Genomic DNA, 24704 nt, shown 5'->3' on the forward strand with positions numbered 1-24704 from the left:
GGGCTGATTGGGAGCTGGTGAGTGATCAAGGGCGGATTGCTCACCAGCTGTGCGAGGCCCATAAAGCTGCCAGAAGGGCAGTATACAGGAAGGGAGGGGGAGGAAAGGAAAGGAAAGGAAAGGAAAGGAAAGGAAAGGAAAGGAAAGGAAAGGACTCCTGTGCTATTGTTGGCAGTTGCGGAGTTAACAAGCGGGAGTTCAGTTTTGTGCCAGACCCGGAACCCCGAACACGGTATCCCGGAGAGGATCTCATGGGGGAGACCTATCTTTTTCTTTTTGATCTATTATTTAAATAAACCCCCTTGAAACTGAGCTAATCCGTCTCTGTCCGTGTCTGATCTGGGTAAAACATCTTGACCAAACCCACTGGTCTGCCTCAATATTGAAGGTGTCTGGTTTTGTAATTTCCTTTTTTCAAATTTTTTATTGCTCTAAATCGAAATGTTTTTTTGCCTATTTCTCTTTTCTGTCTGGATAACGCATAGCTGGTGGACAATCAATTCCTAGTATTACGTAATGTCTGTCTCTTACCAATTACCAACTGAATACCGTTGTGAATGGAACTTGGCCATTTTAAATGATTTATATTATGAAATAAACTAAGCATTTATTTTCAATTATCTTGTCGATTGATGACCAACCAAGAACATTGCGCATGACTGCAACAGAAGAACCATATCTCAACCTTAAAACAATCCTTGCTGCTTTGTTCTGTGCAATCTACAGCCTCCGAACTTCACTTGATGATGCATTTCCCCAGACCACAGAATAGAAGTTCAGCTGACTCAATTAATGCTTGTTTTATTTGCTTAATTTTTTTTCTGGTAAATTTAGCTATCCTGCCGATTATACATGTTTTAATATATATTTTTTAATAGATTAGTTATTTTAGTCATCCATGAGAAGCAGTTGTCTAGCTGCACTCCCAATAGTTTGGTTTCTAACACCTCTTCAATTTATACTCCTCCCATACTTAATTGTATCCCATGTTGCTTTGGCCTATTCCTAGTGGAAAAGACCAACATAACTTTGGTGTTCTTGTTAATTAAAACAAGTTTGTACTGGCAAACCCACTCCCGGATATTCTCCAAATCTCCTTGTAAAGCTTGCTGTTCCTGTTGAACTGATTGTCTTGCTTCGTAAATTGTATAATCTGCAAATATAGTAGCTTGAGTTTCAGCTAAGGCATAGGGAAGGTCGTTGGTATATATTAAATAACGAAGTGGCCCAAGGCAGCTGCCCTGCGGTATTCCACAGTTTAATACATGAGGGGAAGAAAATGAACCATTGATATATGTAGACTGTTCCCTGTCAGATATGACTGTACCCAATTCAATGCTACCTCCTTAAAACCATAATGCTTAAATTTTGTCAAAATTATTTCCTGATCCACTAAATCAAATGCAGCTCTGTAATCTAAAAATACTACACCCACAAACTTGCCATTGTCCATAGCATTGAGCCACTGGTCAGTCATGCCAAATAATGCAGTGGTAGTGGAATGGTTTTTGAGACAAGCATGCTGATTGGCTGTAATCAGATCATTCTTTTCCATGTACTCCCATATTTGTCTACTCACAATACCCTCCAATATCTTACTGGGTGTAGGGAGAAGACTAATTGGTTGACTATTGGCATGTGTAATGGGTTCTTTGCTGTCTTTCAGAATATGACATCATGCCCATCTAGTTTCGCATGCTTCCATACATTTGCAAACATCCCCTTTTCCAGTGACCAATTAAATATGTATCTCAGTGGAACTGCAATCTGGGGAGCAGCACAGCGAAGCAAAAAATTGTCCATAAGACCATAACCTGTAGATTTACCATCAGGTAATGACTTCAATTTACATTTAAGTCATTTAGCAGACGCTCTTATCCAGAGCGACTTACAAATTGGTGAATTCACCTTCTGACATCCAGTGGAACAGCCACTTTACAATAGTGCATCTAAATCATTAAGGGGGGGGTTTAACAATAGGTTTAACACTTTCTCCACTGACACCATTTGCAGACTAAAAGATCAGGTCTTGTTGCTCATAATATGATCATCAATCCATTGGACAATAGTTTGTTTGGAAGAATGTTTACATTGTTGCTCAGTAAATTAATTGCCTTTGTAAAAAATCTGCAAAATGATTGGCAATATCAACTGGTTTTGTTATTTTTCTCCCGTCAACCTCCACACTAGATGGGCATGATGAGATAGATGTACCAAGTAAGCCCTTAACTGTGTTCCATACTTTTGTTAGAATCATTTCTACAATCAGTAAAAGCATGGTTGTAAAATAACTTTTTGTTCATTTGATTCAATTTAACTGCATAACTACGTAATGTTCTATAATTCTGGTCATCCATTTCTAAATTTGACTTGGCTGCTAAGACTTTTGCAATATTTCTTTGAGAAAAAGCCTCACCCAGTTCATCATCAATCCATGGAGATGGACGAGCACCAACTGTACTCTTCCTTAGTGGGGGCATGATGGTCCATTACCTCAGTGAGCATCAATAAAACATTCTGTAGCGTGATTTTGTTCATCCCTTTATTCTTTGGAACCTTAGTGTTCATGGTTATGATCACAATATTATGGTCTGTCCAGCCCACTGGGCATTGCTCTGGCTTTTAAGCATTGCAATGGTATATTACAGAAAATCAGATCAATGCATGTGTCTGAACGATGGCCCAACTTATTTGAGTATCATTAACCATTTGTTTCAAACCACAGTTCTCGGCATATCTCATCAATGTTGTTCTATTTGAATTATTGTGATCCTTCCAATTTATATTCAAATCACCCAAGACAAATACATCTCTGTTGCTGTCTGTGGCCTGGGCAAACCCAGTACATAAGTCATCCAGATAGGACACCTTAGAGCTTGGAGGTCTATACACACATCCCACCAATATGGCTGCCTGGTGAGGCAGATGTACTTGAGCCCATAGTGCCTCTACTTGACATACATGAAGGTCCTCCTTCCTCTTAAAAGGTATATGATTCTGAATATACAGTGCTACACCCCCACCATTCCTATTCCTGTCCCTTCTAAGTAGACTATATCCATGAATGTTCATTTGCCCATCATTTACAGACGCATCTACATGCGTTTCGGTCAAAGACAAAATATGAATATGATTTATGTTGACCAAGTTAAAAACCTCATATATTTTGTTAGGAAGGCTACATACATTCACCTGAGCTATATGCAACCCTTTCCTTATCAAGTGGAGATCAATAGAGCATGTATTCATTATAGTTGAAGATGTCATGATACACTAGAACAGACAAACTCAGATTTGAACATTATATTAAAATAGACAGAGAGTTACTCCAGAGTCCCGATACAATTGCCAGTTGATATAAAGTTTATCCATCACCATGGAGACTCGTTGATTCAGGCAACGCTTTTCCTTCATGATGGGATATATATGTTTTTTTCTCCTTTCATTGACCTCGATGGGAAAGTGATCATTCATTCCAAAATCAGTGTTTCTGAGTTCTCTGCCCATGTTCTTTGTCATTTCCTTTTGCTTAAATTTGTCAAAACATGCAATAATAGCGGCTTTCCAGAGGCTTTACCTATTCTACGGACTCTGGAGAAAGTGGCATTACGCACAACATCAGTGGGCAGTTTTAGTTGAGTTTACATAAAGTCTCGGAATGTGTCCTCACAGCCTCTGCTGTTGTCATTCTCCGGTATCCCTGAAAATATTAGATGGTCCCGCATTGATCGACACTGTACATCAAGCAAGGTTTCTTTAAATTGTTTGTTCTCCCGTTGCACCACCTCCACCTTTCCATGAATAGAGTCTACAGCACCTTTCAGCGCCGAGTTCTCTTTCCTTAGATCATCAATCTGAAGTTGGCTGAATTCTAGACTAGCACATAATGCATTGATGTCCTCTCGTAATATATCCAAGATATCAAGTTTGGCAAGCCTTTCATTGATGGATTTTATCAAGTCAACATCCATTCAGTAAACCTCTCCCCACGCACCCGCTTGCTAAGGGATGGTTTCGTTCCATCGTTGATACCTATTTTGCAACTTGGTTTTGGTTTGTTTATTGATTTGGTTGGATGCCCTTAACAATGCTTGAATCCTCCGAAACCAGCGACATGTTTTTTGAGTTCTTAAGTATCTTTCGTCAATGAATCGTTCGAGCTCTTCAATGGATTCGGAATCATCCAGCGTGTTAAGCAGAGTTAAACACACACACAAATTGTCCTCGATTTCAATCAAATGATTGTAAACTCAAAGCATTGAACATTATTTTTAATATTCTTACTCATTATGTGTTTTGTAAAATTTTGTCATATTTATTTGCTTTATCAGCATGGATTAACAAACATGGCATATTTGTTCAATCATCACAGATTTTGCTATTTTCATACACTTTCAATGTATTAAAAGTACAGTATAATGATACATATCCACCACTAGTCATTGTTGATATCTAAGCATAGTGTAAATCGTATTGATTGATTCTATAATTCATTTCATATAGCCTACTTTAAATAGCCTGTTGTCTTCAAGTTTGAAGCGATTTTTAAACCAACACATTTTAATATTGTATTGCATGTTTTATATATTTCTCTAACCCGTTTGTATGCGAATTGCCAATGTCAATAAACCATCATAAATGACGTTTTTTTCCCAGGGACATCGCGTAAAAATGTTACAGGATCTGTATTTGTTAGGGAGAAATAGGATTGGCAAGAGGCAAATGATACAACAGGATAAATAAATGTGCTTAGAAATGTACGACGTTGTGCGCAATAAGGAACGTGTCACCATAGAAATATAATCTATATTAGAATTCCATTCGCGTCACAATGTCCAATAACATACATTTTCATTCCTAATTCTATGTGTATTACTCAGAGGTGAAGCTTTTCACAATCACAACCAACCTACAGAATATCAATAGCAAACGCGAATTCTTCATTAGAGTCAAAAAATCGTATATTTTTTCATGTTCTCAGTAAGGTAAGTAAGTCTTCCCATAATGAGAAGGACCGATATTGCACGCATTCGACATTTTCGAAAAACACGTTACTTGGATCATATCGAATCTGATAGCTATACAACCAATTTATCGGTCATCCACGGAGGAGCAGTTAGTTTGTGCCATGAACCAATTCATACCACTCTCTGCTTGCCACATTCTAAATGGTTAAGTCACTAATTGAAGACTCTATTGCAGAAAATGCTCAAGAGGCAATTCCGTACACTGAAAGCCCAGGGAAGACTCCCACTAGACCTCCCTCTGAGACCAATGAAGGCCTGGCTCCTGGCAGGGAAAATAGTCTTCTTGGAGTGAGTGCAGTGATCTCAGACTAGTTTTGAATTGTACAAAACGTTATACTTCATTTAGGTAACTTGAGTTCATCACATCATTAGACAAGTATAAATGATAACACGAATGTATCAAAATATATTAGATGACAGCAATAGTGTGATAGATAGTGTAGACATACATAGTCTGATACATTTCCATATTCACATGAAGGCGTGAGACAGAGACATGGAAGAGATGGAGGAAGGTCTGTGTAGCTGAATTGGTGAGGACTATGTAGAGCAAACAGTACACCCACTGTAAAGCCCTTAAGATATCAGCAAGCTCATTTTTGGACCAAAAGAGAAAAACAGTAGCTATCAGTTCAAATTAATAATTTCTCCCATCATTTCAATGATGGACCAGTGTCCAGTCTCACCTGATACATCAACAGTCTGTCAATGACATATTATGTTGTTACATAGACTTGGGATACAAAGAGGGGCCTGGAATTACAGGAGACAGAGAGAGTTCTCCTGGTCAGTTGCCAGAGAGTTCAGGATGAATTAAGGATGTCTGATTTCACCGTGGACTCGGCGCCCAACGAAGCCATCCAGCTTCTGAAAGAGGAGTGTTGGAAGTTGAACTTCTTGCACCCAAAGGATGAGACATGCCAGGCCACTGAGGTAAGACATAAGAGCCATCTGCAATGCCAATATTGTTTCTTTGAATAAAATGTCAAGCATCTTTGTTATTTCTGTGTATAATATGGTGTTCAAAGTTGGTCAATGTTACAGTCAACTTTGGATGTCTTTGGTTTGTTGTATTTGTGAAGTAGCTATAGGATAGTTATGTATGTCTCTGTCCATTTACAGACCAATGTGCCCGGAAACTCCAGCCAAAGACCAAGTGCCCGCTCGCTGGGGCTGCTGACATTGACAACACCAATGAGGAGGCTTCAGAGGAGTCTCCGAATAACAATGTGGTGGATGTTCAGGATGAGTCGCTGGCCCTGGTCAGTGTGGAGAAAGACGCTGCTGGAGATGGAAAGGTCCTCAGCAAGGTGGTGAAGCCCAAAGGGTGTCTGAAGGAGAGCTGCAAAGATCAGCTAACCCCAACAATCTATGATATGATTATGGAACTACCAAAGGTAAGGAACAAGAAGCCTGTTTCGGAAATGAAAGGTCAAGTGTCTTTGCAAGTTGGGTGTATCAGAGATGTCTCAAACGGGATAATAATGTAAATAAACTGTTATAATCTTTGACTTTGGATGTCTGTGGTATGTTTTGTGAAAAAGGACAGATATGTTTTGTTCTTACTCTTTCATCGCTCTGCATTGTCTGCTTAGTCCAATTTCGAATCCACTGAGAGCCTTCCTGAGATGTGTATCAGAGGTCCAAATGTGTGCAGTGGAGTGCCTGATGTGTCAAATGCAGTGGGAGAGGTGTCCAGTGACACAATGACGACTGAAGCTGCTGAAGACCTTCTGGACACTGGAAATGTCCTGAGAAAGGTGGTGCAGCTATCCACCGAGAGCCATGCTGAGGTGTGCAATGAAGAGGCTGAGCTGTGTAGCGGTCCTGAGGTGTGCAGCAGAGGTCCTGAGGTGTGCAGCGGAGGTCCTGAGGTGTGCAGCAGAGGTCCTGAGGTGTGCAGCAGAGGTCCTGAGGTGTGCAGCGGAGGTCCTGAGGTGTGCAGCGGAGGTCCTGAGGTGTGCAGAGGAGTCCCTGAGGTGTGCAGTGGAGGTCTTGAGGTGTGCAGTGGAGGTCTTGAGGTGTGCAGTGGAGGTCTTGAGGTGTGCAGTGGAGGTCCTGAGGTGTGCAGTGGAGGTCCTGAGGTGTGCAGCGGAGGTCCTGAGGTGTGCAGCAGAGGTCCTGAGGTGTGCAGCGGAGGTCCTGAGGTGTGCAGAGGAGTCCCTGAGGTGTGCAGTGGAGGTCTTGAGGTGTGCAGTGGAGGTCTTGAGGTGTGCAGTGGAGGTCCTGAGGTGTGCAGTGGAGGTCCTGAGGTGTGCAGCGGAGGTCCTGAGGTGTGCAGCAGAGGTCCTGAGGTGTGCAGTAGAGGTCCTGAGGTATGCAGTGGAGGTCCTGAGGTGTGCAGCAGAGGTCCTGAGGTATGCAGTGGAGGTCCTGAGGTATGCAGTGGAGGTCCTGAGGTGTGCAGCAGAGGTCCTGAGGTATGCAGTGGAGGTCCTGAGGTGTGCGGTGGAGGTCCTGAGGTATGCAGTGGAGTCCCTGAGGTGTCAAACCCAGTGGAAGAGGTGTCCAGTGATACAAAGACAAAGGCTGCTGAAGAACTTCGGGACACTGAAAATGTCCTCAGCAAGGTGGTGAAATCCAAAGGGTGGCTGAAGGAGGGCTGGGAAGATCAGCTGACCAAAGACTTCAATGATATGATTGCAAGACTCCCAAAGGTAAGGAACAAGAAGCCTGTTTCGTGAATGAAAGGTCAACGGTCTTTCTAAGTGGGGTGCATCAGGGTTGTCTGAAACTGGACAATATTATAAATTAGCTACTATAATCTTTGACTTTGGATGTCTGTGGTATGTTTTGTGAAACAGCTAAAGGAGATATGTGTTGTTCTTACTCTTACACTGCTCCGCATGGTCTGTTTAGTCCTATTTTGGATCCAACGAGAGCCTTCCTGAGGTGTGCAGTGGAGTGCCCGAGGTGTCGAACACAGCGGAAGTGGTGCGCAGTGACACAAAGAAGCAGAAGAAAAATGGCGTTCTACGATTCTTCCGACGTGTGTGGAAGTTCTTCACATGTACCAACAGCCTCCCCAAAGAGGAGTGACTCAAGCACACACAACTCCGGGCCACACTTTCTCCACCATCTCCCCCTTTCCTTCCAACTGGCTCTTTTTAATAATACAAATAAAGGGGATCTGAACCACATCAAAAAACTGCTTTCATGAGTGTTTTTCATATGACTTACGATGTACGTATGAAGAATGCTTTAAATAACACTTACTAATTAACTATCCAGACAATTAAGCTGTTTTAGAAGTGCTTAAGTATGCATTAATCACAGTATTACTGCATTACACACCCGTAAATATGTACAAGATCATTTGAGACACTTTGCGTATGAATGTAGGTTTGTGGTTGAATGGCTCTACTGTGGGCTATTTTACTAATCAAAACTAAATCGCAACTTTATTTGCAGAGCACATTTCTTACAGATGATGCATTTCAAAGTGCATAGAACATAAAATAATAAAAGCTTAGAAATATAAAAATGAGTAATGAAAATAGTAAAACAATCACAGTGGACATGAGAGACTAATGCACTAAAATAAATGAAAATAAATAAGATAAATACAATGGGGTAAAATAGATAGTAGGACTAAGCAAAAGCACGGCTAATAAGTAGCTCTTAAAAATGTCAACAGTTTCTGAGGCCTTCAGATCCTCCGGCAGGCTGTTCCAAAGGCCAGGACCATAGTGGCTGAAGGCAGCCTCACCACACGTTTTGGTTCTCACCTCTGGAACAACTAAAAGAACCGTGCCAGAGGATCTGAGGGACCGACCGGGCACATACAGTATCTCCTGACGATAGTTCAGTTATATAGGTGTAATAGTGCCCTCCAGTGTTTCTGAGTAAAGGTTTAGATAAATAATGGTTGTCGTGGTGGGGCTTTGACAAAGCTATTGGAAGTTGCTAGTAAGTCTTCTAAGTCAGTTTTAGGTTGCATAAGGAGACATTTCAAAGGAGGCTCCACAACTCAAAGGAGAGTACTTTGAAAATGGTTCTCTGGTTTGGCACTGATCAGAGAGAACTGTATTGTGGAAACCTGTTTTCACCTATCCAATGGTGTTGGATCAGATTTCTTCGCTGTCGGTCCAATTCAAACTCACAGTCACAATCTCATGAAACACACATTGGCCAGTGTGTGAGATTGAACTATTTAACAGGTGCATGTATCACAACTGTGCAGCATCAACACAGGAAGTGGTTTAGCGTCTTTCAAACCTGTTTGGCTGGCGGGAAGTGCCGCTGGTTTAGACAGGAAACTGAGCCCAACAGCCACTGAACACAAACAACCACATGTATCTGTATCAGATGACCCACAGATGGTGATGATGTTCTATTAAATGTCATTCAATAAATATTCTACATCTTGTTGTCGTTAATGTATGAATTTCAGGTTTGATCCGAATAGTTGATAGAACTGGTGAATGTGACAGGCCCCTAGACAGAGTTGTAAAATGGATGTCTCAGCTTCCCATTATTATGATAGGATCAGATCAGATGTCTCAATCAGTGTTTTACATTTTAAGTGTTAAAGGAAGGTACAGATGCAAACAATTAATATCTAGGCTAAATGAACAGAATCAGAACCAAGCCTGTATTTACATTTCATATACATGAAAGAGTTGGCAAGTGGGTAGGACATTTGAAAACTCTCTCTGTTCCTCTCTGGCGCTTTCAAATTGATCGGGTGAACTGACACACTTCCTGTGAGGTGGAGGACAACAACACAGACTAAACCTCCGTTTTAGTTACCTAAACATTTACACGTGAAGAGATCCTGAGGATTTTAAGAGGAGATGTCTTTCTAGCTGCGGAGGAATTTAACAATACTCTGTTCAAGACAAGGGGCCATTACGGAGAGGGTGGGAGGATTTGAGGTAAAGTGAAAAGAGAACTCTTGGATAGGATGACAAGGGAAAGAAGGAGGTGAGGTGAGAGAGCAGAGAGGCCAGTCAGAATACTCAAAGACATGAAGAAGAAAAACAAAAAAGGTAGTGACACTCTGAAAGGAAGCAACCGCTGAGCGTGGGAAGTTGAGGGCGTGAAGACTCACAGCAAAGGAACTACACACGAAGCAGTCAGACAGATGTTGCCAGATGACATTTTGGAACACAGAAATCAAAAAAAGAATCAAGAAAGAAAACACTTAGTCATCCTAAGTGATTACATTTTGATGAGACCTTAAGTAGGGAGGTAAGGACAACTTATTCCATTCTTGAGAGGAGCAAGTTAAAAAAAAAAGATAGCCACAAATACCAAAATGAAAATGGGCACAAACCAGGAGACTGAATCTGAGCCAGAAGATAAACAGATTGCAGAGGAGACGGGCCCCACAGAGGAGGAGAAGGAGACACCTGCTGAGCATCCTCAAGACGCCCCTCCTCCTGAGGACGTCGACCCTCTCAACACCTACAAGTGGCACACTGGAGCCAAGGCAGCAACCCTCGATGGGACGAGAGGAGAGGGTGGAGAGACAGCATCAACAACAATAGAGAAGATGGAGAAGACCTCCACCACCAAATGGAGTAATAAGATGCAGAACTGGCGGAAAGCCCTGAGCGAGGACCCCGGGGAAAGAGCCTCAACCGTTGGACGAGGAGGGGAGACCCCCAGGCTGGAGAAGAACCCTGCCTGCAGGAAGAAGCCCTTCAGAAGGGCCCAGTCTGAGCCTCCAGGGTCGCTGTTCACTACCCTGTCCCCTTCCTCTTCAGCCCAGGCAACATCGGGACCGGGGGCAAGCGCAGAGGAATCGGAACCATCCCCCACGGACACGCCACAGAAAGGGGGCGGAGGGGCACTGTTGAGGAAGTACATACGCACCGTCTCCCAGAAGCTCAAGAGGCCCCGGTTGCTGAGCAGAAACAGCACCTCAACCCTCCTACAAGGTGAAGGCGCAGAATGCACACCACACCATTGCCTTGTTATCTGAATGCACACCACACCATTGCCTTGTTATCTGAATGCACACCACACCATTGCCTTGTTATCTGAATGCACACCACACCATTGCCTTGTTATCTGAATGCACACCACACCATTGCCTTGTTATCTGAATGCACACCACACCATTGCCTTGTTATCAGAATGCACACCACACCATTGCCTTGTTATCTGAATGCACACCTAGCACCACACATGACAGTACCATGCTCTTTCTTCTGGTTTTTAAGACGTTCAACATCACTGTGTGTGAACCATTTTGAGTACAATTTTAAATTCTAGGTTTGAATTTGTATAGTTTAGTTAGTCTCCCCATTTTAGTCTAGTTTAGATTTTCAGTAATTTTACTTCAGTGAAATGCTGACATCTTGTGTTGTATACATGGCATTTAGTCTGTGTCTAAGAACCCATGATGAAGGTAGACATGGTTCGTAAGCATTTTACACTTTAAAGAAGTGAGTTTGCATAAAACCAAAACCATTATAAATCAACCATACAGTCAGAGACCATTTTGAGTGGACTTCTCAGTCGGTCTATTCACCTAGGAGACGAGAATACACCTGAAGGTACAGTAGGTGATGTGATTTAGGAGAAGTTAATATAGCCATACTTAGAATAGAAAACAAACTGACACAGGATGTGTGAGAGTTGTGGTTCATCATAGATGGAGAGCGAGGAGGGGGCGGAGAAGATAGCGTCAAAACTAACTAGAAATGGGAGTGGCCATGTGCACCGTGTCAGATAATGACATCATGCCACAATTAGTCAGAATGTAAAACATCCAAGCCCCAGCGTGTGCACTCAATTATCCCCCAGAACGACCATTGCTGGTTTCCTCAGATTACATTGTAATCAGGAAAACTCAGAGAGCTCCACTTGTGCCAATGTCAGACACAGAAATAGAGTTAAAATAACTGTGTCCAACCAGAAGCATGACTAGAGTCATCAAAATGAGTCAAATTAGTGGCATCTATTGTAGACCATGTCACCCAACCCTAGTTAGTTGTGTCACACAGACAGTGTCACACAATTTAAAGGCCAGGATTTCAAGCGACTATTGGAGTGATTTGGTACATCCCATTCTGCACTGATCTACTGTGCTGTTGTCATGGTGTGTGTGTGTTTGTGTGTATAGATGCGGGTGGGAGCGGGCCTGCAGCTGCGTCCCAAGAGCTAGCCAGGCTGTCATGGGCCCCTCCCCAGGACGTCCCCATTTGGGACATCAACAACTGTGTCCTGGAGGACGGACAGATCCTCATCACCCCGGAGGAAGAGGTACACGACACAGACCGCTCACATCACCAACACTGAACATTTCACCACACTTAACACTGCACTTCCATTAAACAACATGGAGTCAACACCTTGAAAGCATTGCACTTAACAGTTAGTACTATTACTGGGAGCACTGCACTCTCAATGGAAACTCACACTTGACTGTGTGAAGTTGACAGTCATGGCTTCCCTCTGGGTTATTATGTGAGTGTGCATCTCTTCTACTCCCTCTCTCAGCCAGTGATGTGGACCCGGAACCGAGTCAGCAGCTGCCTGTCAAACCTCAGCATGCAGAACCTGGCAGATGTCAACATGGGTTAGTACGCCAATACCGCCACATGGCTTTAGACACGAGGACTGTTTCATATGAATGGGGTTCCTGGAACAGTGATCAATACCTTGCTTTCTCTAATAGCTTTCCTAAGGAGATACAACAGTGAAGTCCACAGTGAAGCCCACTTTCTCCCCAAAATGGCTGATCCGTAGGAATACAGACAGAGCGAGACTGAGTCAGGGATGTATTTGCAAGGAGAACATCCAAATCGGCAGCATCACAACCACTAGAGAGTCTAGCAGAGTAGCGGTAGAGCAGGCACAGAGGAAATAGCTGACGTGATTATGCTTGCGAGTGGCTTTCAAATTGTTTCCTCAAAATTTGGGGGGGTAGATACCATCGCATCTGTGTGTTCCAGAAGATCAGTCAGGGCTGGTTGAGAAGAAGCAGTGTTTGTAGCGTGGCTTCTCTCATTCATGTTACTTTTATTAGTATTAGCTTGTGGACTTAGTCCGGCTATAGAATATTAGATATTGATTCGTTCTATGTGATGCCTACATTGGCAAGGCCCATTTGGTGAAGAGAGGAGAACCATGAGTTGTGAAACAGTGTTCACTCTTACGTGTGATTAGGAGGGTTCGACAGATCTCGCTCTCTCTCTCTCGCTCTCTCAATGATGGGATTTAGACGCTGGATTGCATGTGGAGGCGCATTGGGTAAGCAAAGGATTAGATTCCAAGAATTGTGTACATTTATTTGTACGGTCACAATTGCTATTGATTCCTACAAATCTTTTACTTGATTATGTCTACAAAGGAGAATATCAAAAGGTGAATTTTTAACAAACGCTCTGAGGAAAAGTGATGTACTGTGTGGTGGCTTTAGTTACTGCCATAGGTATATTTATTATTTTCGCAAAAAAAGTGTTTCAATGGTTGTTTTATTGACATGGTGCAACACCACGGCTGATTTTCTGCTCTGCAGTGGTACTCGGGGTTTTAGTCGTCTCTAAACCAAGTTAATCAATGTCTGAGGCTGCACTTGCAAGTTTCCTGCCCTGTCTAGGCCACTAGATAAAAGTCATATCCGGTGTGACGGTCTGAACACTTAAAGGTTGACTCATTTTGAACACTGAGCCTAGTCATCCCTCAACCGTCTTCCGTTAGACATTTCTTACTGTTGGAGAGACTTAAGCTAAAGTGGCGATCAATAACATTTCAAAGCCGGCATACTAATGTTCAGTTATACACAACGTGCACCGTTCTAGATTAGTTAGTCAAACTCAGTCTGAATAATCTTCAGTCTTGCAGCCTCGTCGATTTGAGCAGTTATTTGTTCGGTCTTCAGAGGAAATGCAGAAAGGGGGAAATGATTACACATCCCCTGGTGGTTTCAGAGGACCGCAATTTAGTTTTTGGGGGAGATTAGATCAACCACTTGTTGTCTCTCCCCAATGGTTCCCAGATAAACAGGAAAATGTACACACGTACATATGTAAGACGTGAGTGATATGTAACAAGATATACAGTATATTTATATGTTTATTTGGCGCAACAATAAGGGACAACCCACAATGCACACTTCACGCCTGAGACGCTCTGATAAAAAGGTTGCCATTTTTTTCGAGGGCGGGATCATGTCAAGCCAAAAACTGTGTTTACATGCTAACTGTGTGCATCTCTTGGACCTGCAGAATGCAGCCCCGACCACATGGCCCCCACTGGAGGCCCCAGACTGAAGAGCCAAGATGGAGGAGTGAGGGTGAGCACTGCATACTTCACAGACAAAACACTGTTATTACATGATTCATGACAGCACTGGATTTCCTGAGGACTTCATCTACCCATCTCTCCCTCCCCCTCTTTAATTGTCTTCTTCCTGCCCTCTGTCTCTAGGGGCTGATCAAGCGGCGTTTCTATGGTGGAGCCATGCGCAAGAGCAATACCCAGTTAAACACAATAGGGTTGAACAAAGGGAGCAGGTATGTGGTCAGTCTCATAGTGCTCTTGGTGTGCAAGGCAGGCTGTTCCTCCTTGACTCCTCTCGTCTCCTCCTCCCTGTCTGTTCAGCAGGCTCCATGGCTCACGGGAGTCCGTGTCCATCCCAGTCAGCGCTGCAGGAAACCTGGATCTGAGCGCAGACACCAGTACGGTCATCAGGCCTGTACACAGCTCCATCCTGGGGGAGAAGTACTGTTTTGAGGTAGGGCTGACCTTTGACCTGTAACTTCTATACCCGTCCCATGTCTTAAAGTGGTTTGACCAGGTTCATGTTAAATACTGCCCAATAACATCTTTGCCTCACTCTGTCCTGTCATGTATTGACTGATGGCATTTTCCACCTTCACATTGACATCCTAGGTGATAAACTCAGAGACCAACCACTGTTTTGGGTGCACCTCAGCTGCTGAGCGGGACCGCTGGATAGAGGACCTGAGACGGGCTGCTCAGCCCAATAAGGTAAAGAAACTATTTAAAAACATTCATCTTCCATACCAATTAAAGGAAAGGTTATTTTTTACAACCAAATCACAAAAAAACACACAAAAATGTAAATGGCATGTTATTTCACTTGTTTTTGTGAAACTTATCCCAAACAGCAAATCATTTCCTCATCCTTGTTGTATGTTATGGGGGCCCGAAAAAAACAAAGGCTCCAAAAACCCCCAAATATGTCCTTTTAGAAACAGCAAATATCTCAGGGTAGTGATGCAGGTCTTTAAATGAATATACATGAAATTACGCCACTCCAAAGTTTATCCACAACGTTATATTCCCTTTTGTGTGCCTCAAGTGGTCTCACCTAATCCAGCTGTTCCATTCTTCATGTAGCCTGCTTCTACAGGTAACTGCCATCACGAGCCACCAGAACAGCTTCAATGCGCCTTGGCATAGATTCTACAAGTGTCTGGAACTTCCTATGTGGAAGCACCCCATGCCTTCAATATACAGTACTTTGTATACCTTAAGTGTTTTATTTTGGCAGTTACTTATAGAATGGAGAGGAACCACTGGAGTCACAACAAAATTGAATATTATTATAAAAAATATAAAAAATTGTACAAAAGATAAAGTATCCTTCAATGTATGCCGTATTGCCATGATATCATAGGAATCCATATTGTGTACTCACTGATTGATGTTCTAACATGTTCTGTCTCCGTTAGGACAACTGTGAGCGGACAGAGAACTCCCTCAGTCTGTGGGTGAACGAGGCAAAGGACTTGCTCCCCAAGAGGCGATACTACTGCGAGCTGCACCTGGACGGCACCCTGTTTGCCCGCACCAGCAGCCGAGCCGTGGGCAAGTCTTCCCATCACTCCAGTTTAGCTGGTGATGGGTCCTCTGGTGGGGTGCTCGGGGGCAGCGGGGGTGTGGTCGGAGGCTGCCAGCTGTTCTGGGGAGAGTTTTTTGAGCTGGACAACTTGCCGTCGGTCTCCCAGATCACCCTGCACCTCTTCCGTGACGAGGAATCCAAGAAGAAGCGTCACTCCCGGGATGAGTCCACCCTGCATCCCCTTGGCAGTGTGGCCATATCCCTGGCCGACATCCGTGGAAGGGCCTTCCAGGAGAAGTGGCACCCAATCATTCCCTACAAGGTGTCTGGTGCCGGCGGGACGAAGGAGCAACTGGGGCCCCAAGCGTCGCTCCGTGTCAAGGCCCGCTTTCAAAACCTGCAGGTGCTGCCCATCGAGAAGTATAAGGAGTTTGCAGAGTTTGTGACAGTGGACTATGTGGGCATGTGTACGAACCTGCAGCCACTGCTGTCTGTCAGGGAGAAGGAGGAACTAGCCGGGGCACTGGTCCACGTCTTGCAAAGCATTGGCAAGGCCAAGGTAAGAAAACAAAAGTGTGACCGCTGCGTCATGATAAGCATTTAAAGTAGACCTTTACAATAGTCAGCTAGTCATAACTTGCTAAAAGCGCTTATTCTGTGTGTTTTTGTTCCAGGAGTTTCTTATCGAGTTGGGTAGTGCAGAGGTGGAACGCCTTGGAGAGAAAGAGGCATTGATCTTCAGGGAGAACACGCTGGCCACCAAGGCCATTGATGAGTACATGAAGCTGGTGGGGCAGAAGTACCTCATCGACACCCTGGGTAAGGAATATCTGTGGTTGAGATTAGCTTTTAAGCTTTTGGAAATCCAATTTTTCCCCCTGGGTAACAGTGGATCTGTTTTAACACTTTCTTAGACCTTCCGTTTAGAAAACTTTTGCCAAGCAAAACTGTGCCCTTGCTCTTCTTACAGGGGACTTCATCACTCGACTGTATGCCTCAGTAGAGAGCTGTGAAGTGGACCCTCTCAAATGCCCCGCCTCTGAGCTGTCAAACAACCAGCGTCACCTGAAGGAGAGGTGTGAGGACGCAGTGCAGAAAATCACTGAGATGCACGGGTGAGGGACAAAGAGACCTGATGGGAAACGATATATAAAGACAGAACATGGGGGGAGCAGTCTTAGCTAGAAAAATGCTATCAAATGAGAGCCGATTCATATTCATTCACAGAGAATCCAAGGCTGTAACTGACCGTTCTCGCCACCGTTTACCTCGCAGGTCTTTCCCTGAAGAGCTGAACAGGATCTTCTCCAGCTGGGTGAAGCTGTGCGAGGAGCAGGGACGACCTGAAATTGGCCAACGCCTCATCTCTGCCTCGCTATTCCTGCGGTTCCTGTGTCCCGCCATCCTCAGCCCCTCCCTGTTTGGTCTGACACAGCCCTACCCAGAGCCGGCCACCCTGCGCACCCTCACCTTCACCGCCAAGGTCATCCAGAACCTGGCCAACTTCACCCTGTGAGTGTGTGGGGCTTCACCTCTGTCTGCACCCCATCATACTTCATCTATGTAGCCATGGATACCAACATTAGACATAAGCTACTAGATACATTCCCTAATATACCCCCAAAACATCTGACACAATGATGGAAATAATATACTTGACAATCATTCAATTCTTCAAACTATGTGGTCCAAGTCAAGAATAAACATCTTCTCTCCATATTCCCAAACCAGACATTCCCTCCTTCAACACTAACCCATTCCCCATTCTCTTCCATTAACAGGTTTGGGGAGAAGGAGGAGTACATGCTGTTCATGAATGACTTCCTGCAGCAGCACTGGGAGAGGATGAGGTGCTTCCTTCAGACAGTGTCCAGCCCAGACATAGAGATCCCAATGACATCCTTCGATGGCTATGTTGACTTGCCTCTGCGTCTGGCTGTCCTACACAGCCTGCTGGTCGACATAATTTCCCCAATGAAGCAGGTAGGCATAAATCAACTGAATCAAAGGCAAGGATCATGCCATGACATTTCTGTATTTCTATATTCTTTCTACCAGTCACTTTTCAGCCCCGTTTACATGTACACTATCGTTCAAAAGTTTGGGGTCACTAGAAATGTCCTTGTTTTTGAAAGAAAAGCAACATTTTTTGTCCATTAAAATAACATCAAATTTATCAGAAATACAGTGTCGACATTGTTGATGTTCTAAATGACTATTGTCTAAAACTGGCCTTCTTTAGACTAGTTGAGTATCTGGAGCATCAGCATTTGTGGGTTCGATTATAGGCTCAAAATAATATAAGTTGAGGACTTGTGAGGCGTCTGTTTCTCAAACTAGACACTCTAATATACTTGTCCTCTTGCTCAGTTGTGCACCGGGGCCTCCCACTCCTCTTTCTATTCTGGTTAGGGCCAGTTTGAGACAGCCTATAGGGAGGAGGTTAGAGACCAACCTGGCTGTGTGGTGTCAGGACAACAACATCTCCCTCAACGTGATCAAGACAAAGGAGCTGATTGTGGACGACAGGAAAAGGAGAGCTAAGAACGTCCTCATTCACATGGGGCTGTAGTGGAGCGGGTTGTGAGCTTCAAGTTCCTTGGAGTCTAGATCACTAACAACCTATCATGTTCCAAACACACCAAGACAGTTGTGAAGAGGGCAACGCCTATTCCCCCTCAGGAGACTGAACATACTTAGCATGGGTCGTCAGATCCTCAAAGAGTTCTACAGCTGCACCATCAAGAGCATCCTGGTTGCATCACCGCGTAGTATGGTAACTGCTCGGCATCTGACTGTAGCACCTTGCAGAGGGTAGAGCATACAGCCCAGTGCAACACTGGGGTCAAGCTTCCTGCTATCCAGGACCTCGATAACAGACAGTGTCAGAGGAAGGCCCTAAAAATTGTCAAAGACTCCAGCCACCCAAGTCATAGACTCTTCTCTCTGCTACTGCCAGGCAACTCTAGGTCTAAAAGGGCCCATAACAGCTTCTACCCCCAAGCCATAAGACTGCTAAACAGTTAATCAAATGGCTACTCAGACTATTTTCCTTTACCCATTTTATATGCTGCTGCTACACGCAGTTTATTATCAATGTATAGTCACTTTACCCCTACTTACATGTACATTACCTCAATTAACCTGTACACCCGCACATTGACTCGGTACCGGTACCTCCTGGATATAGCCACGTTATTGTATTGTGTTAATTTTTATTTTCTTTGTAGCAAACATTTCCTTATTTTTTTTTTAACTCTGCATTGTTTATTAATAAGGGCTAAGGGCTTGTAAGTAAGCATTTAATGATAAGGTCTACTCCACCTGTTGTATTTTTGGCGCATGTGACAAATACAGTTTGATTTGATATTGAATACTGCAGTGTTGGGTAGCGCTTGCAAACGAAGCATTTCACTGTATTTTTGCATGTGACAAATAAAGCTTCAAAACGAAGCGGAGACCGCCCGTGGTAAGGTTAAGTGGGGCGGCAGGGTAGCCTAGTGGTTAGAGCGTACAAATCTGTCGTTCTGCCCGTTCTGCCTGTTGTTCTGCCATCATTGAAAATAAGAATTTGTTCTTAACTGACTTGCCTTGTTAAATAAAGGTAAAATAAAAAGTGGTAGCTAACATGCTGTTCATATCTCTTCCTCAGGACACCATAGACAAACTGCACCCTCTGCCTTTAATCCTGAACCAGATTACAGAATCTCTGGGCCCAGATGCTCTGCGGATTACTGTCAGCAGGTGAGGTTGGCGAGTGTACTTAAATGTATTGCACATAAGCATTTTTGTAGACCTGCTTGTGTGCATACACAGTTTCAATCTTCTTTACATCTCGCTTTATTGTCGTGATTTTTCTTTTTCACGACAGCCACATTGGTCAATCCAAGCCAACATATGTGCCCCCTAAAGACCTGGGTAAGTACAGCCCTCTGCACAACTCCCTGCAGCAGCTGCCTATGGATGTGAAGGGCAGCCAGCGGAAAGAAAGCTTTCAGAGGGGCAATCGAGACAGGAGGAGTGCCAGAGAGAGGAAGCCAGTATCCAGAACCCAGAGTGCGCCGCACAGACCGCCGGCGGACCCTAAACAGCTACGGAGGAGGAGGAGCAGCACTGAAAATCTGCCACTGGAGGACCAAGAGGCAGAGCAGGAAGCCAACCCTCCACTTGATATTTCATCACCACAGAACGTGAGTTTGGAAGTCTTGGTCATGTGGTTTCAATTGTCAACATTCAAACGTTCTATTTCATGTTGATATTATCCTTATGAAGTTTATGGTTCATAGTCATCACCGAGCATTGCCATGTGGTTGTTCTGTTGAGAGTCGATGGGTGGGAGAAGTGATTGAATCTCATGAAAGCATCCCCTCTTCTTGTGTCAGAGTGTCGGTGTAAAGTCTCCTCCTGCCCCAGTGCCTTGGATCAAAGTGTCCCAGAGCAAGGAGCCATACGAGAGGAAGATCGAGAATGAAGAGATCAACCTGCTGGACAGGGTGGGTTCATCTTCATATTATTTATCATTCAGTAACGCTGGCTCCTTCCTCTTTTGCATTATTACTTCAGCTCAAAGAAATACAGCAATGATGAAATTACTTGACCACCATGATGTTGATTTGTGATTTAACCAGCATGCACAGGAGCTGTCGGAGCTCCGCCTGGGGGTGGAGCAGGTGACAGAGCGTGAGTTGGAAATGGCCAAGCGGCTGGAGGACTTCATTGTCCAAAGCCAAGATCAGAATGCAGTCTTGTTGGCTGAGGTTAACGAACTGCGGAATCTTCTGGCTGTCCGCGAGGAACAGCTCGCCAGCGCCACTTTCAGGTGAGACAGTGGAGTAAGAGGGACAGATCGAAAGGTCATAGCGTTTAATTCACAACCTTTCAAATGAATGAGAGTTTATTTGGTTTGAACATGAACTAAAATGCAATTGTTAAATCGGCGTCATAGGCTGGGGGTTATCGAGGAGGAGAGGGAGGAGGATGAGAGGAAGCTGAACGTCGCCGTGGCAGCAGCTGAACGAATGAACGTACTGGTAAGACTGGAAATATCTACCACAATCATTAAGATAAAGATGAGTGTTTAGGCTACATATTAACTTTTGTTTCTCTTAGCTGGTAACATGACTTGAAAAGCTAAACTAAATGGAGCCGTTTGTTGCTGTGTGTACTCAGGAGGAGCAGTTTGCAGACCTGCTGAAGGACAGGCACCAGCTCAATGGAGAGTACACCAGTGACCAGAACACACAGTACCCTGGGATCGGGACAAATCATGTCAACAGCAACTGAAGTCAGACTGGCAGCACAGAGTTGTAATACAGACACATGAGAAGTTTAGTCCCCATAGCTTTCATGTTCTTCCAAATACAAAAACACCCAGAATTATGTCATTATGCCTGATGGTTGGCTTACTTTCAGAAATACAGTAAATGTATACATGAATCTTGAACTGTGTCCAATTGCAAAAACAGAAAAGAACTAAAACATCACAGGTATGCTAAGCCTGTTTAACATAGCACTTACTGTGTACACTGTACTTCAAATATTTGTGGAATATTAGTTGATTTGACAGAAACAGACGGATCCAATGTGAGTGTAGAAACCTAAACATCAATAACAGCCTACGGTAAGAACAATTTCCCGCTCTGCAATTTGACAAAATTAACGTAAGGATATCAAATCAAATGTATTTATATAGCCCTTCGTACATCAGCTGATATCTCAAAGTGCTGTACAGAAACCCAGCCTAAAACCCCAAACAGCAAGCAATGCAGGTGTAGAAGCACGGTGGCTAGGAAAAACTCCCTAGAAAGGCCATAACCTAGGAAGAAACCTAGAGAGGAACCAGGCTATGAGGGGTGGCCAGTCCTCTTCTGGCTGTCCCGGGTGGAGATTATAACAGAACATGGCCAAGATGTTCAAATGTTCATAAATGACCAGAATGGTCAAATAATAATAATCACAGGCAGAACAGTTGAAACTGGAACAGCAGCACGGCCAGGTGGACTGGGGACAGCAAGGAGTCATCATGTCAGGTAGTCCTGAGGCATGTTCCTAGGGCTCAGGTCCTCCTCCGAGAGAAAGACTCATCTCTTCAGTGGGTCATGCGATTGAGTGTAGCTCCAGAGCCTTTCCGTTCACCTTCACACTCCTGTGCCAGACTACAATCAGAGATGAGATGAGTCTTCAGTAAAGACTTAAAGGTTGAAACCGAGTTTGCGTCTCTCACATGGGTAGGCAGACCATTCCATAAAAATTGAGCTCTATAGGAGAAGGCCCTGCCTCCAGCTATTTGCTTAGAAATTCTAGGGACAATTAGGAGGCCTGCGTCTTGTGACCGTAGCGTACGTGTAGGTATGTACGGCAGGACCAAATCAGAGAGATAGGTAGGAGCAAGCCCATGTAATGCTTTGTAGGTTAGCAGTAAAACCTTGAAATCAGCCCTTGCCTTGACACGAAGCCAGTGTAGGGAGGCTAGCACTGGAGTAATATGATACCACACCTTGATATGTAATTAAATACATCATCTTTGCCCTCTTTTGATACACCACTTCTCAGAATTTTGTCCATTTTCCATCCGTTTTGAATACAGATTTACAATCTGTTAATTTAATAAATAAAATAAGCAATGTACCATTCAAAGTGTTTGTGTGAACTTGTGTTGTGTGTGACTATGTGTTATACTTGGTAAGAATGACTAAATTACTACTGCTGAATAACAAAATAAACAATGTCCATGCAAGGAGTCAGAGAATTGTTTAATTGGTTTATTTGAGAGTATATACACAGGTATACGCTGTATACCCACTTTAGTGGGCATTGTGTATACTCACTTCTTAATCCCCAGTGACGCATATCAAAGTAGCGTAGAGGACGGTTGGAATGGGTTGCCCAAAAACCGTTTCAATTAAATGTTAAAGGGGAACACTACCAACAAGGCGGACACTAACAACAATCCTTTGAGCAAAAATGAAATAACTGAGCAGACGCAAATTCCGTTATGTTTCCTGCAAGCATCCAAGCTAACTTTAATTTATCTACTGAAACAGTGTATTGCTGGCTAATATAGCTACTACAGTGTTACAGTGGAAGAGTTTACAAAATAGGAGATTTTTTGTATCTTGATTGTAAAACCTCTCTTTTAAGTTATAGATATGGCTAGCTACTAAAAAGCAAGCTATAACATTACAACCAGCCACCTAAAATTAGGTTTAACAGCAAACATTAGCACGACTGGAGTTGGCTAGCTATTTAGCCTGGCACCTGCTAACATGTTATGCACCACGCTTCACATTTGTAACTTGTTAGCAAGCATGTGTAACATCAGCAACTGTAAATAAATATACTAGCTAGCTATGTAACATTGATGAGGGTTGACAATGGTTATGACCATGGATGCATTTCAATCTCACAGAGTTATAGGCATGATGCAAGATAGGATTCCAAAGAGATGTAAATAACAAGTATTGCATATCCCGCAAACTACCTAAGTTTACTAGTGAACAGTGAGGAGAAACTACACAACAATTTACTGTTGTAAATCTCAAAAACTATAGCTGGTTTTACTATAAAAATATTTGCCTAGTGGACATGGTTGTATGTAGATACTGTCTGCCTGCCTACCTACCTAGGCTCATTTGTGCAGTCTGCTCACTGTGCAAAGGTTGAAGGTTATGCCATATTTCATTCTATGAGTCTAGATATTATTGTAAATGTAATCTATGTGCCTGTGCACATGTATGCATGTTCAACTAGTCTACCCTAATGTTGATGTTATGCTGGCATGGTTCAACTGTTGTTCAAACTATACAATATAGTATTTGTTTGTGTCTTACAGACATTACCATGTGGTGCCTGTGCTTCTTCCTGGAGTGGTTTCTAGATACAAAAACATAATTATTTGCCTGTGTGTGTGTAACTGTAGCTTAACTGTATCCAGTGAGCTGTTTCCTTCAAGGGAAAAAACATTATTCTGGATTTCAAGCTAATGACTCATGAGGAGCTGAATGGCAGTTTGATCATGACAACCTTCCTTCCACAGCTTTACAAGTATTCCCTGAACTTACTGTATGTTTATTTGGAATGGCAATTTCTCCCCATCATCTGCTGATCACCAGTTCTCTTAGCTACAGATTGTTGCACCAGATAATGTGATTTAACCAAATATTTTTGGTATCCATTACTGGGTGTTATAGGATAGATACTGTTTGGTGTAGTACAGAGAATTTTCAACCAACATTAGCGATGCCACCGTTGTCCTCGATTCAGGGAAAACAGGAGTCTCACAATGTCCATGTCCAGTTGCATAAAGTAAGCCAACACTATGTGCGCCGACATTGTGTCTTTCAAGTCTTTTCATTCATTGATCGAGACAGGAATTTTGGGGTGGACAACCACCTGTCGAGCAATGAGAGAAGACTTGAAATAGACAACATGTCAACAAAAATCTCTGGGTAAATCACATTATCTGGTGTAACAATCTGTAGCTACAGTTCTCTGCACTTGTGTGTCCTTACACCTGAGGGACACTCGGACACACTGAACTTCACTGTTCATAAAAATTTGGGGGTATGTTACTTTTACCACATAACATTGTTGAATACACAGTTCTCTTGATTTAGCAGTAAATAGTGTACAATTCTGTATTTTAGAGATTTAGACAAAGACATTCTTTGGATATCTGAATACCTAGCATCTGCTACAGAGCCCTGTACAACTTATATAAAATACACTACATGTGGAAAACCCTTCAAATTAGTGATTGTGGCTATTTCAGCCACACCGGTTGCTGACGTGTGTACAAAATCAGAAAAAAGACGTACAATCTCCATAGACAAACAGTCTGAGTAGAATGACCAGCAGGTAATTCACATACATAACATGGCCAAATATAGTATATTCTGTGAATCCATAAGGGC

The 24704-nt window shown here is 43.4% G+C and overlaps 1 protein-coding gene across 4 annotated transcripts; it reads left to right on the plus strand.

Moving 5' to 3' along the window:
• The first annotated feature begins 9733 nt into the window (after nt 1-9733).
• LOC135539204 (ras GTPase-activating protein nGAP-like) lies at nt 9734-22500 on the plus strand. Of its 4 annotated transcripts, none has more exons than XM_064965032.1 (18): nt 9734-10912; nt 12103-12242; nt 12480-12558; nt 14210-14277; nt 14412-14497; nt 14586-14718; nt 14877-14975; nt 15683-16351; nt 16467-16611; nt 16763-16907; nt 17068-17304; nt 17574-17775; nt 19445-19536; nt 19664-19982; nt 20175-20285; nt 20421-20611; nt 20738-20822; nt 20962-22500. In XM_064965032.1, exons 1-18 carry the CDS (start codon nt 10288-10290, stop codon nt 21073-21075), a joined length of 3540 nt encoding a protein of 1179 aa, XP_064821104.1. In that variant the 5' UTR covers nt 9734-10287; the 3' UTR covers nt 21076-22500. The 4 variants fall into 4 exon arrangements, with proteins under 4 accessions (XP_064821104.1, XP_064821109.1, XP_064821113.1 ...); XM_064965037.1 differs by having other exon boundaries at nt 14589-14718; XM_064965041.1 differs by lacking the exons at nt 9734-10912; nt 12103-12242; nt 12480-12558 and adding an exon at nt 12621-13232 and having other exon boundaries at nt 20962-22498.
• The last annotated feature ends 2204 nt before the right edge of the window (nt 22501-24704 follow it).

This window comes from Oncorhynchus masou, chromosome 5 (genome assembly GCF_036934945.1).
Source record: "Oncorhynchus masou masou isolate Uvic2021 chromosome 5, UVic_Omas_1.1, whole genome shotgun sequence".
NCBI lineage: Eukaryota > Metazoa > Chordata > Actinopteri > Salmoniformes > Salmonidae > Oncorhynchus > Oncorhynchus masou.